The sequence below is a fragment of the Coregonus clupeaformis genome, chromosome 25, assembly GCF_020615455.1.
Source record: "Coregonus clupeaformis isolate EN_2021a chromosome 25, ASM2061545v1, whole genome shotgun sequence".
NCBI classification, from domain to species: Eukaryota; Metazoa; Chordata; class Actinopteri; order Salmoniformes; family Salmonidae; genus Coregonus; species Coregonus clupeaformis.
In genome coordinates, this window is record NC_059216.1 from 25,931,351 (window position 1) to 25,944,040 (window position 12,690).

The 12,690-nt window shown below is 41.2% G+C and overlaps 1 protein-coding gene across 1 annotated transcript in view; it reads right to left on the reverse strand.

Moving 5' to 3' along the window:
* Nucleotides 1-3,871: 3,871 nt before the first annotated feature.
* The window catches only part of LOC121538852 (uncharacterized protein C14orf132-like), a 65,703-nt gene continuing 56,884 nt past the window's right edge, over nucleotides 3,872-12,690 (reverse strand). Inside the window, exon 2 of the mRNA XM_041847024.2 lies at nucleotides 3,872-5,314. Coding sequence (XP_041702958.1) covers nucleotides 5,081-5,314 — 234 coding nt within the window. The 3' untranslated portion in view covers nucleotides 3,872-5,080. The remainder of the gene's footprint in view (nucleotides 5,315-12,690) is intronic.

The window sequence follows — 12,690 nt, forward strand, 5'->3', positions numbered from 1 at the left end:
GGTGTGAATACTTTCTGAAGGCACTGTAGCTACCTCAATTACCTTGTACCCCTGCACATCGACGGTACTGGCACTCCCTGTATATTACCATGTTCTTTTTAATCATTATTGTTTTTTGTTATTCACTGTAAATGTATTCCCTGTGTCACAATTTCTATTTAAAAAAAGTATATTTATCTTTAACTGCATTGTTGGAAAAGGACCCGTAAGTAAGCATTTCACTGTTAGTCTACCTACACCTGCTGTTTACGAAGCATGTGACAAATAAAATGTGATTTGATTTGAGGAGCGGCTGAATCAACGACCCTCCAACTCAACTCCATCCTTTCTTCAGTCGGGAGTTGCACGTGTGTCAGGGCAGCAGCAACACAGGCAGTAGACTCTACAGGTGTAGGATCTTAATTTGAGCCAGTTTGCTACAGCAGGAAAATAACCCTGCAGCAACAGGAAATGTGAATTATTACGTGGATTATAATTAATATACAGTTTTTGTAGGGGCTGATCATTTTTTCGGAAGGGAAAATCAAGTCTGACATTTCAAAGTGGAAATTACAAATTTCAGAATCCTTTTTAAACCTCAAAAGTAAAATGAAGCAACTTCTCCTGTTTTCAGTGAAGGAATGACAGTGGCTCACATCCAGACAGATATATACAACCTGTGCCTGTGTCAGAGTGAGTGATGGTACAATGCTTGTCTTGTATCAATCTCACCTGGGGGCACAGCATCCACTAGTAATCACTGCCAGTGCATATGCCTTCAGTAGGAAGCAGTGCCAGTTTGTCTCACAAACTGAAAAGGTCAATCTCTACTCATGTGATATATTGTGTTGTGCATAAGTTTAGTCTTATTGTGAGATCTCTGAATTTCCCCCCAGTGCACATTTAGCTCAGAAAGTGTTATGTTTAACACTTTCACAATGTACATATGCATCCCACTGTACAATGTTAAAGTAACACTTCTGTTATGCATTTCCCTGTTGGATTGAATGGGACATTTATCATGCAATAAGTATTTATGGAGACATATACAGCAATCCTGAAACTTTAATAGTAATACATTTTCTTACAAAAAATAACATTGTGTATTTTAATTACAACATCGCTAAACACTTACACATTTGACCTCTTATTAAAAAATCATAATAACGGCCTTTGGAAGACCTTATCTCAACATTATGTCATTAACTCCTAATTTGGGGATTTAAATAAAACAATTTTCTGGAAATTCTATCGTAGTTGGTTAATGTACGTAGGTATGTTATATAAATAAAAATATGTATAGTGCATACATATACCAAGACATGAGAAACCCTACACAACCTTCTAGATAGTCTTACTACAAAGTATTATTTTATCAAGGTCACATAATGTAAGAAACGTCATTGAATACAAACAGCCCCAACTCTCTTTCTAGCTTATCGCTATATGATGCCCTGTAACTTAAAATCATATATCATATATCACAAAAAATATGTCAAAAAGGTTGATGGAATCAATGTTGACCTTCTGCATCAGCTCAAGAGCGGGGGATGTATACACAAGAAAATTGCTATTGACTTCAGCAACAAAAAGCTATTCATAAATCATTATATAATGTGTCTGATATAACAACTCACTTGCGGCAAGTAGCCTAGCTGTTAGGAGTGTTGGGCCAGTAACTGAAAGGTCACTGGTTCAATTCCCGAGCTGACTTGGTGAAAAATCTGTTGATGTGCCCTTGAGCAAGGCACTTAACCCTAATTGCTCCAGGGTCGCTGTCAATAATGTCTGATTTCTGGCTCTGCCCCACTCTCAGGTGGAGAGGGATATGCGGGGGCGGCAGGTAGCTTAGTGGTTAAGAGCGTAGTGCCAGTAACCGAAAGGTCGCTGGTTCTAATCCCCGAGCCGACTTGGTGAAAAATCTGTCGATGTGCCCTTGAGCAAGGCACTTAACCCTAATTGCTCCTGTAAGTCGCTCTGGATAAGAGCGTCTGCTAAAATGACTAAAATGTAAAATGTATATGCAAAAAACACATTTCCACTTTGCACTTGTACATGTGTGATATAGCACAAATGTAAGCACCCACCTAATTATTATAATGGGGAACTTGGATCAAATTGATTTATCATTCTCTCTCTCAGATACACTTGCAGCTGTTGGGGCAAGCCAGCCAACATTCCAGAACAACGGTCTCCTAGAGAAAAGACAAAAGACAATCAAGAAGGGAGCGGCTCTTTCCTGTATCAGCTCTTTTCAGCTGAACAGAACGCTTTGGGGCTGAGATTGAACATGTTTTTATCAATCCATCACATTTACCAACCTTGTCGGTTCTTTTCAGTTCCTTTCTAGACAGAAAGCAGTCAATAATTAAGCTCAATAATAAAGCTCATAGCACTGTCACTGTGACAACCTTAAGAAATGATCACCCCTGACATCCATGTACAGTGAGGGAAAAAAGTATTTGATACCCTGCTGATTTTGTACGTTTGCCCACTGACAAAGAAATGATCAGTCTATAATTTTAATGGTAGGTTTATTTGAACAGTGAGAGACAGAATAACAACAAAAAAATCCAGAAAAACGCATGTCAAAAATGTTATAAATTGATTTGCATTTTCATGACTGAAATAAGTATTTGACCCCTCTGCAAAACATGACTTAGTACTTGGTGGCAAAACCCTTGTTGGCAATCACAGAGGTCAGACGTTTCGTGTAGTTGGCCACCAGGTTTGCACACATCTCAGGAGGGATTTTGCCCCATTCCTCTTTGCATATCTTCTCCAAGTCATTAAGGTTTGGAGGCTGACGTTTGGCAACTCGAACATTCAGCTCCCTCCACAGATTTTCTATGGGATTAAGGTCTGGAGACTGGCTAGGCCACTCCAGGACCTTAATGTGCTTCTTCTTGAGCCACTCCTTTGTTGCCTTGGCCGTGTGTTTTGGGTTACTGTCATGCTGGAATACCCATCCACGACCCATTTTCAATGCCCTGGCTGAGGGAAGGAGGTTCTCACCCAAGATTTGACGGTACATGGCCCCATCCATCATCCCTTTGATGTGGTGAAGTTGTCCTGTCCCCTTAGCAGAAAAACACCCCCAAAGCATAATGTTTCCACCTCCATGTTTGACGGTGGGATGGTGTTCTTGGTGTCATAGGCAGCATTCCTCCTCCTCCAAACACAGCGAGTTGAGTTGATGCCAAAGAGCTCCATTTTGGTCTCATCTGACCACAACACCCAGTTCTCCCCTACGGCGTAGTGTGTTACCAATTGTTTTCTTGGTGACTATGGACCCAGCTGCCTTGAGATCATTGACAAGATCCTCCCGTGTAGTTCTGGGCTGATTCCTCACCATTCTCATGATCATTGCAACTCCATGAGGTGAGATCTTGCATGGAGCCCCAGGCCGAGGGAGATTGACAGTTCTTTTGTGTTTCTTCCATTTGCGAATAATCACACCAACTGTTGTCACCTTCTCACCAAGCTGCTTGGCGATGGTCTTGTAGCCCATTACAGCCTTGTTTAGGTCTACAATCTTGTCTCTGACATCCTTGGAGAGCTCTTTGGTCTTGGCCATGGTGGAGAGTTTGGAATCTGATTGATTGCTTCTGTGGACAGGTGTCTTTTATACAGGTAACAAGATGAGATTAGGAGCACTCCCTTTAAGAGTGTGCTCCTAATCTCAGCTCGTTACCTGTATAAAAGACACCTGGGAGCCAGAAATCTTTCTGATTGAGAGGGGGTCAAATACTTATTTCCCTCATTAAAATGCAAATCAATATATAACATTTTTGACATGCGTTTTTCTGGATTTTGTTGTTGTTATTCTGTCTCTCACTGTTCAAATAAACCTACCATTAAAATTATAGACTGATCATTTCTTTGTCAGTGGGCAAACGTACAAAATCAGAGGATCAAATACTTTTTTCCCTCACTGTACATGTACAACAGAATCTGTGTGTTGGTACAACGTTTGGAGAGAGTTGGGGACCGTGATGACAACAGGGGCCTCGCTAGTGTCTTGTTAATATTCTCAATTAAAGGACGAGGATTAATCACCATAGTAACAACTGGCCCTGGACCCCATGGCAGCAAAAAGCTAATTCACTGAACAGTTCTGCATTTAAAAAGCCCAGCTTGACAGAAACAGGTAGAACAACACTCAGCCTTTCTAGCACACCACTTATTTAGCTTATACAGCACATGAAGACTTCAAAGAGGGTAGCTAAATAACAATTTGGCTATGACAACCTAAAGCTGTATGTTATTTCTGCTCATGTAAAGTGTGCTTATATCTTTCAGGTCTACTTTACTATCTTTGTGAGAGGTTTGTTATAAAAAAGTGGAATGTCAATGATAGATGTACTGTATAGTGTAATAAATAATGTTTCAGATGCAGATTTAGCAGAGTAAATTAGATGGTGAAGTGATTTTCTTAATTGGACCATAAACTGGTGTGGCATTGCTATAGAAACTGAGAAGCAATAACAGTTGTAGGATGTTGCAGGTATGTTTAATTAAAGCCAGTATCCGTTGGTCCATTTTCTGTCGATAATACAAAGGAAAGATAATACTTTGAGCGTTCTTTTGGCAGAACAGATAACGAACTGTAAGAAGCTGAGCCCATGGCTAATGCAGAAGTAATCCCAGCGTCCCTTAAACGTTTTAAGATTCACGTCTCTGTTCATCCAAATAATTAAGCAGCACTCCTCTTAATTGCCTCTCTTCTATCTGGGGGACATTTAAGATGGTCCAGTTCACCCTCTCCGTATCTTAAGCCCTTTCAGCCCCACAATGCAACACAACAACAACATCCAGGAGTGTGATGTCTATTGAAAGTTAGGCGACTAAAGTTGAAAATACCCTTCAGAACTTGTGCATACTGCGTATACTGTTCCTATCCTGAAACTTTCCAAGTTTTTTTTATTGAAAGTGAATGTTGCTGAACCTTCAACTAAAGAACCCCCACACCACAGCCAGCGTTCATATCCCAGAGCCCTTTGGTCATACAGTATGTGATATTTATCCTTTGTCTTTTATCACGTTCCCCCATGGGGAGGCTCTCTAATTTTTGGCTTGGTGGACGGGAAGGCAAGATGGATCAGAAGGTGAATGCGTAGACCACTCCCACCACCACAATGTTGCCGATAGTAGCGATGATGGCAATCCAGAGCCAGATGGCATCACTGGACGAGGACTGGTCGTCCTGTTGGGCCTGGGCTGAGGTGGCCGCAGAGGTGGCGTGGACGCTGGCTGAGGAATTGAAGAGCGAGTGGTCGGCACTGTAGTTGTCATTGGGCGAGGAGTCCATGAAGGCCCCCGTCATGACTGGGATCTGCAGGACAGGGAAGGATGGAGGATGGGAGGGAGGGTGAGAGAGAGAAAGAGAAGATATGAAATGACAAAACCAAAAGGTGTTCTTTTATTTCATATGCAGTGTAGAGCTCTTTGCGAGTAGGTACAGAAGATTTGATCGAACATTACAGTAACATCTTCTTTCCTGTGAGTGGGAGATGTTATTGGGTCCTGCATTAGCAAGTTAAAACAGTAGAGTAAATTAAATGAAATAGTGAACGTATCACTGCATCTTGTTGCAAACGGGAACAAGGTTTCTCACTCCTGGCATGGATAACCCCCATGCACACACAGGTGCGTTCCCACACTGGGAACTAAGGTTTAATTAACATGGAATAAATATTTAACGAGTGGGAAGTGAGAGTGATTTATTGCTTGGGACAAGAAGAGCAGAGCAGAAGAAGAGCGAGAGAGCGCATCCTCTCATATGTAATGTATGTACTGTAGGAAGCTAAGGAGTGCCTGAAAACGAGAGAACACTCGCTTGCTGCGAACGCTAGCTCTCAAATTAGAAAACAGATTCCTCTCCTCCGAGGGCTGTCAAAAAACAATGCTAAAAATACATGAGGGATGTGGAGCACTCACACTATATACACCAAAACACTCTTACTCTCTCTGCTCGCTCGCTCTCTCACACACACACACACACACACACACACACACACACACACACACACACACACACACACACTAATAGTGAGATAAAAACACACACAGAGCACACATGCTCATTTGAGGTCGTTCCTCTCACTGAGAGAAATGTATTTTTTTAAAGCATTCCGCTGCTGCTCTCCAGCCATTGGCCCCCGGTGGTGAATAATGACATTACATCCAATTGAGCATGATGGGAGCAGATATCCATGTATATGCTATGTGTATGCTATGTATGGACACTCCACATGTAGCTAAAGTTTTTTTTGTAGTAGTAGGTTTGGCTGAATAGAGCCTGAAGAGGAGTGACAAAAATCTACATTTAGACACATCTAGCATAAACACCACTATATGGCTCATTTCACCATAAAATCATCCACATCATAGCCTTGCATAACATGCAACAATTGTTAAGGTTTGAAGTAACCTTGGAAAAACACTAGTAATCTGGTATCACTTGCTCCCTGGTCTTGTCTGAACCCACTATTACCCAGTGCACGGGCACAAGGTCAGCACAGCGAGCTGTAAGCATTAAAACCCTTTCCTGCAGTCAAATGACCAAATCGCCCTCTAGTGGCCTCATGGGTGGATTGTTATTAATATTTTTCATAATTAATAAACATTCTTTCTAAAAACCTGCAGAAAAGCTGGTGTTTATATGTCAAATGGTTTTGTTATATTTCAGTCTTCTGTGATGTTTATAAAGTGTAATATTGGGATGCAAACTCAAAATGGAATAAATGTCAACTTTTTATCTGACATGGTACAGGTGTCTTCTTTTTTTAAAGCCCATAACCATGTGTGTGAGGTATATACTTTGGTTTCAAAGTAGATTTGGTTAAGACTACCAAGAAACACTCTGTGTGACCCTGATTTAGCCCACTGCAGTAAAAGGTTAATGGAATGGAAAGAGAGAAACCCTGGTTTGGGGCATCCCCAGGCCGCTGTGCACTTAAGCAGGCAATGAGGGCCATCTCCCATACATTAATGTCAGGAAACCGATGCCAGTAGACTTGCATGGGTGAGTGACTGCGTAATAGAGCTAGTCACCGTTCTGATTCCTCACCGTTCTCATGATCATTGCAACTCCATGGGCAGGCTCAGAGGAACCAAATGCTGGGCTGAACTTTCCTGACCTTGCTTAGACCTTGCGGATCTGCTGGCTAAACGGCAATAGGCGGATCTATTTTAACATTGCGAGCAGTTTATTGGTGCTATATTGGATTAGATGGAACATGCCAAGTTTGAACACTCTAAAGAATGCTGGGTTGTTTGGATGACCCATCTGCGGGGTTGCAAAATGTGGGTTACTTAGGTGGGTTGTTTTCTTAAAAAATAGCAAGGTTGGGTTGTTGATACTGGGTTATTGATGCTGGGTTATTGAGATATGAGCCAGCGGGTCAGATCAGAAGACTGGAGTCATGGCTCAGTAGGGGTGTGGCTTTCAGATAGGTATTTTTGTCCACCCATGAAAGTGAATGTAATTCCGGTTCATGTGTTCTGTTTTATTGTTATCACATGTTGAGGTTTATCAACATTGACACTTTTGTAGCTTTAATGAGGCTTACTGTAGGTCCCGTGTGGCTCAGTTGCTAGAGTATGACGCTTGCAATGCCAGGGTTGTTGGTTCGATTCCCATTGGGGACCAGCAGGAAAAAAATATGAAAATGTATGCACTCACTACTGTAAGTCTCTCTGGATATGAGCATCTGCTAAATTATTAAAATGTGAAATGTTTACAGAAGTGTTCCTCAAGAGCCTATGCATAAATCAATGTTGAGATACAGTGGGGAAAAAAAGTATTTAGTCAGCCACCAATTGTGCATGTTCTCCCACTTAAAAAGATGAGAGAGGCCTGTAAGTACACGTCAACTATGACAGACAAATTTAGGAAAATAAATCCATAAAATCACATTGTAGGACTTTTAATGAATTTATTTGCAAATTATGGTGGAAAATAAGTATTTGGTCACCTACAAACAAGCAAGATTTCTGGCTCTCACAGACATCTTCTTTAAGAGGCTCCTCTGTCCTCCACTCGTTACCTGTATTGATGGCACCTGTTTGAACTTGTTATCAGTATAAAAGACACCTGTCCACAACCTCAAACAGTCACACTCCAAACTCCACTATGGCCAAGACCAAAGAGCTGTCAAAGGACACCAGAAACAAAATTGTAGACCTGCACCAGGCTGGGAAGACTGAATCTGCAATAGGTAAGCAGCTTGGTTTGAAGAAATCAACTGTGGGAGCAATTATTAGGAAATGGAAGACATACAAGACCACTGATAATCTCCCTCGATCTGGGGCTCCACGCAAGATCTCACCCCGTGGGGTCAAAATGATCACAAGAACGGTGAGCAAAAATCCCAGAACCACACGGGGGTCCTAGTGAATGACCTGCAGAGAGCTGGGACCAAAGTAACAAAGCCTACCATCAGTAACACACTACGCCGCCAGGGACTCAAATCCTGCAGTGCAAGACGTGTCCCCCTGCTTAAGCCAGTACATGTCCAGGCCCGTCTGAAGTTTGCTAGAGTGCATTTGGATGATCCAGAAGAGGATTGGGAGAATGTCATATGGTCAGATGAAACCAAAATAGAACTTTCTGGTAAAAACTCAACTCGTCGTGTTTGGAGGACAAAGAATGCTGAGTTGCATCCAAAGAACACCATACCTACTGTGAAGCATGGGGGTAGAAACATCATGCTTTGGGGCTGTTTTTCTGCAAAGGGACCAGGACGACTGATCCGTGTAAAGGAAAGAATGAATGGGGCCATGTATCGTGAGATTTTGAGTGAAAACCTCCTTCCATCAGCAAGGGCATTGATGATGAAATGTGGCTGGGTCTTTCAGCATGACAATGATCCCAAACACACCGCCCGGGCAACGAAGGAGTGGCTTCGTAAGAAGCATTTCAAGGTCCTGGAGTGGCCTAGCCAGTCTCCAGATCTCAACCCCATAGAAAAACTTTGGAGGGAGTTGAAAGTCTGTGTTGCCCAGCGACAGCCCCAAAACATCACTGCTCTAGAGGAGATCTGCATGGAGGAATAGGCCAAAATACCAGCAACAGTGTGTGAAAACCTTGTGAAGACTTACAGAAAACGTTTGACCTGTGTCATTGCCAACAAAGGGTATATAACAAAGTATTGAGAAACTTTTGTTATTGACCAAATACTTATTTTCCACCATAATTTGCAAATAAATTCATAAAAAATCCTACAATGTGATTTTCTGGATTTTTTTTCTCATTTTGTCTGTCATAGTTGATGTGTACCTATGATGAAAATTACAGGCCTGTCTCATCTTTTTAAGTGGGAGAACTTGCACAATTGGTGGCTGACTAAATACTTTTTCCCCCACTGTAGTTACAAAATGTAAATAACACAGGGTGAAAAGGGTCCATATCAGGGGATATCTTTACATGACACGTTTTTGATATTCTAGAGAATACAGACCATTTCCAATGCTTATTTTGAGATTTGTGGATATGCACCATATCCGGATAAATTCTGATTCCAGATGTGTCTTTTAGACATATATGATATTGGGATTACTCCGAATATCACACACAGACATTTCCCATGGCCGGATATGGACTCATTCAATATCCTGAGATATGTGACATCCTATTTTCTCTCTTCATGTTGACAAATACTGACTGTATACATCACATATAATGCTTCTCTTGGCTGAGGTCCATATTAGGATCTTGATATGCATTTCTGACTTCTCAGCACATGCTCAATCATTTTACAAATATGAAATCCATATTTTTCTTTCATGAACAAATCATTTTTGGATTCCCTCCGGATATCATACATGGTATGGCTGGATATTGACTCATTAGATATCCTGAGAGAGGCCTATATAGACATATATTTTTCTCTATATGATGACAAATACTGACAGTAGACCTACATAGTATATTTTCTCAGCACATACAATGCATATGCTCTTGACTGAGGTCCATATAAGGATCTTGATATGCATTTTGATAAGCTATATAAGGACAATTTCTGATGCTTATTTGAGTTTTGAGGACATGCTCAATAATTTGACAATTTTTTTATCCATATCATATTATCCATATCATTCTCTCAGCCTGGAGATGCTAAACCTGTTTATGTTAATTAACAGTCAATTACCGTGAGACCGGCAGTCTTTTGCATGACAATAACTGGTGGACAAAATTTCATGACGACACAAACATACTCACGGGGGGCCAAAAATAACTATCTGAACGCCATGCCCCTAATAGGCCACGCCTGCTGGGTCAACCCAGCATATAATTGAATAAAAACCCAACTGATGGGTAAATTAACCCATGTTTGGATAATTCACGCAACCCAACTGGCTGGGTCAAAATAACTGTCCAATATTTACCCAGTGCATTGCCCAGTGTTTTGATATATATTTGGTCCTATGTAATATCTGCAATACAACATAGAGTACAAACTCTAGCTAGGTAGAGAAGAGCTATTGATAGCCATACCACCACGTACACCCGCTTTCACACCCTGATAAATGCGTCCAATCTGTTCGTGGCATCATGCAATGATAAGGGCCCAATTACAGTAAGCGTTGCATAAGACTGTTAAATGGCTAACAACTACTGCTCCCCCTCACACCAATGCTGCTGAGAAAATTATCATTGATTTGATGTATTATTACCACTACGCTGCTGTTCATTGATTACGGATTGCCATTATCATATACTTACCTATTTATCCTGCTACTGGTCACTATTGCTTCTGTTTACATGGATATATTACCACTAGTAAACAGTGAGGGACAAAAGTATTTGGTTTGAGTGCCCTGATTGACTATTTTCCTGTGCTGTAACACATTGTTGTTGAGTTAAAGTTAATATTCTCATAAAAACACTGGATACTGTAGAATAAGTCATCCATAACAATGGCCACATACAGTACATGTCTAAGTCATACTGCCAAGTGGAAGTATAGCGTCACATTGCGTAATGCTGGGGTTTTTACGATGTTTATGTAATTTTTAGGCCTCCGACAAGAAACCTATAACTTTTCACAGTGTCAAAGTCCTTTGTTTCACAAATTCTGAGTGTTGAAAAAATATTGTTTTTATTCATGAATAACATATTCAAATGTGCTTTCTCTCAGTCTTTCAATGAGCTTCCTCAGCCTTGTTACAGTAATTAAAATCGCAGCTATGCACAGTTTGAGAACTGATTACATTTTTTGTTCTTAATCATGAGATAGCTTTAGAAAATTAAATATAAATTATTTTCTGTCTACAACTGCAATCCATTAATCATTTATATAAGCATTCATTTTAATTATGTATGAGCCAGATTAAATGTGCAGCATGTGTTTTAAAGTATTGTTTACACCCCAAAACATGTGCTTTTCTCCCACACATACTTGGCATTCCTTGCAATGTAGCACACTATTCCCATGTTTCTATATGTGGATGTTAGTCATGCATTTTTCATATGAGTATTTTCAATTAAGATACACTCACTGGAATCACTTCTCACCGGCCCTGATAAACAGGGTAAAAAATACTGTGAACACTACTTAGAATTTCCTATACACCTAACCATTTGGTGAGAGAGTGTTTGATCATTTCCAAATCTGACATACTCTACTTGCATACATAATAAACATACTTAGGTGTATATTGAGGGCATTTATTTACTAAGCGTTTGCACATGTTAAAATGACCAGAAACTCATTCCTTCTCTTGACCCTTGTTTGTACTCCTGTCTGAAAACCACTGCTGCAAAATAAACTTCACACCAGTGAAAATCTATTATATACCAGGCCCTTAGTGTGTACCAAGGACCTGCTCAGATCTTGCACTTCCACCCCAGAATGCATGCAAACTATGTGTCCATATCAGCAAACTGAATGCCAGGGAGCTCCGTAACCATTTTCTGCTCTGATGTCATTGTGGCTGTAAAAGTGCTCCCCATGCACTTAATGAGCTATGTGCCTGTTGCCGGGGGGATGCGCTAAGCAACAAATAAGGGCTTTTCCTGACAACCACAGGCAGCTGACAGAGGTGCAGCCTCATCTCTGAAGCGGAGCGTTTGCTCCTCTCTGATTGGACCGTGTAGGGCATTAGATCATATTGCCATGCCCCTTCCACACGTCTCTTTGACTGTCAGTCACATACCCCATCTATCTCTGTTATGGCATGCTATTTTAACAGGACCTAGGGTCTACCTAAAAGGCTTTGCATAATGGGGGGGAAAGGCAGATCAGGCAGAAAAATCAAATTTGAACACCAAAAAGATGTGTGTTGTGAAAATGATGCACAAAACCAGCCAAGCTAGTCATTTTATAAAGTGCTGGCGTCAGCCTGCCCGCCAACTCGCGGGCGGTTGGGGGGGCTGAGGTTGAACCCCTTAACTGAATCTCCACTCAAGTAAGACTTTGTTTTTGAGGGGGCAGCTGTGCTTTGAGCTTATTCGAAATACGAAGAACAGCTGAAAACACCATTGGCGCATTTCCATACAAGATTTACTCCAGTGTTTTACCCAAAAGGCTCAGACTTTTCTGTTTCCATCTACGCAGGCCAGCACCCGTGTCTCACCAGCGGACCTGCTCTCACTTGGGGTCAAAGCCAGAACACTGGTACTTTTCAGCTGTCATTTACACAACAATGGCTAACTGTGAACCATCTCATAAACACCATCCTCACTGTCAGCCCTAGCTGTGGAAA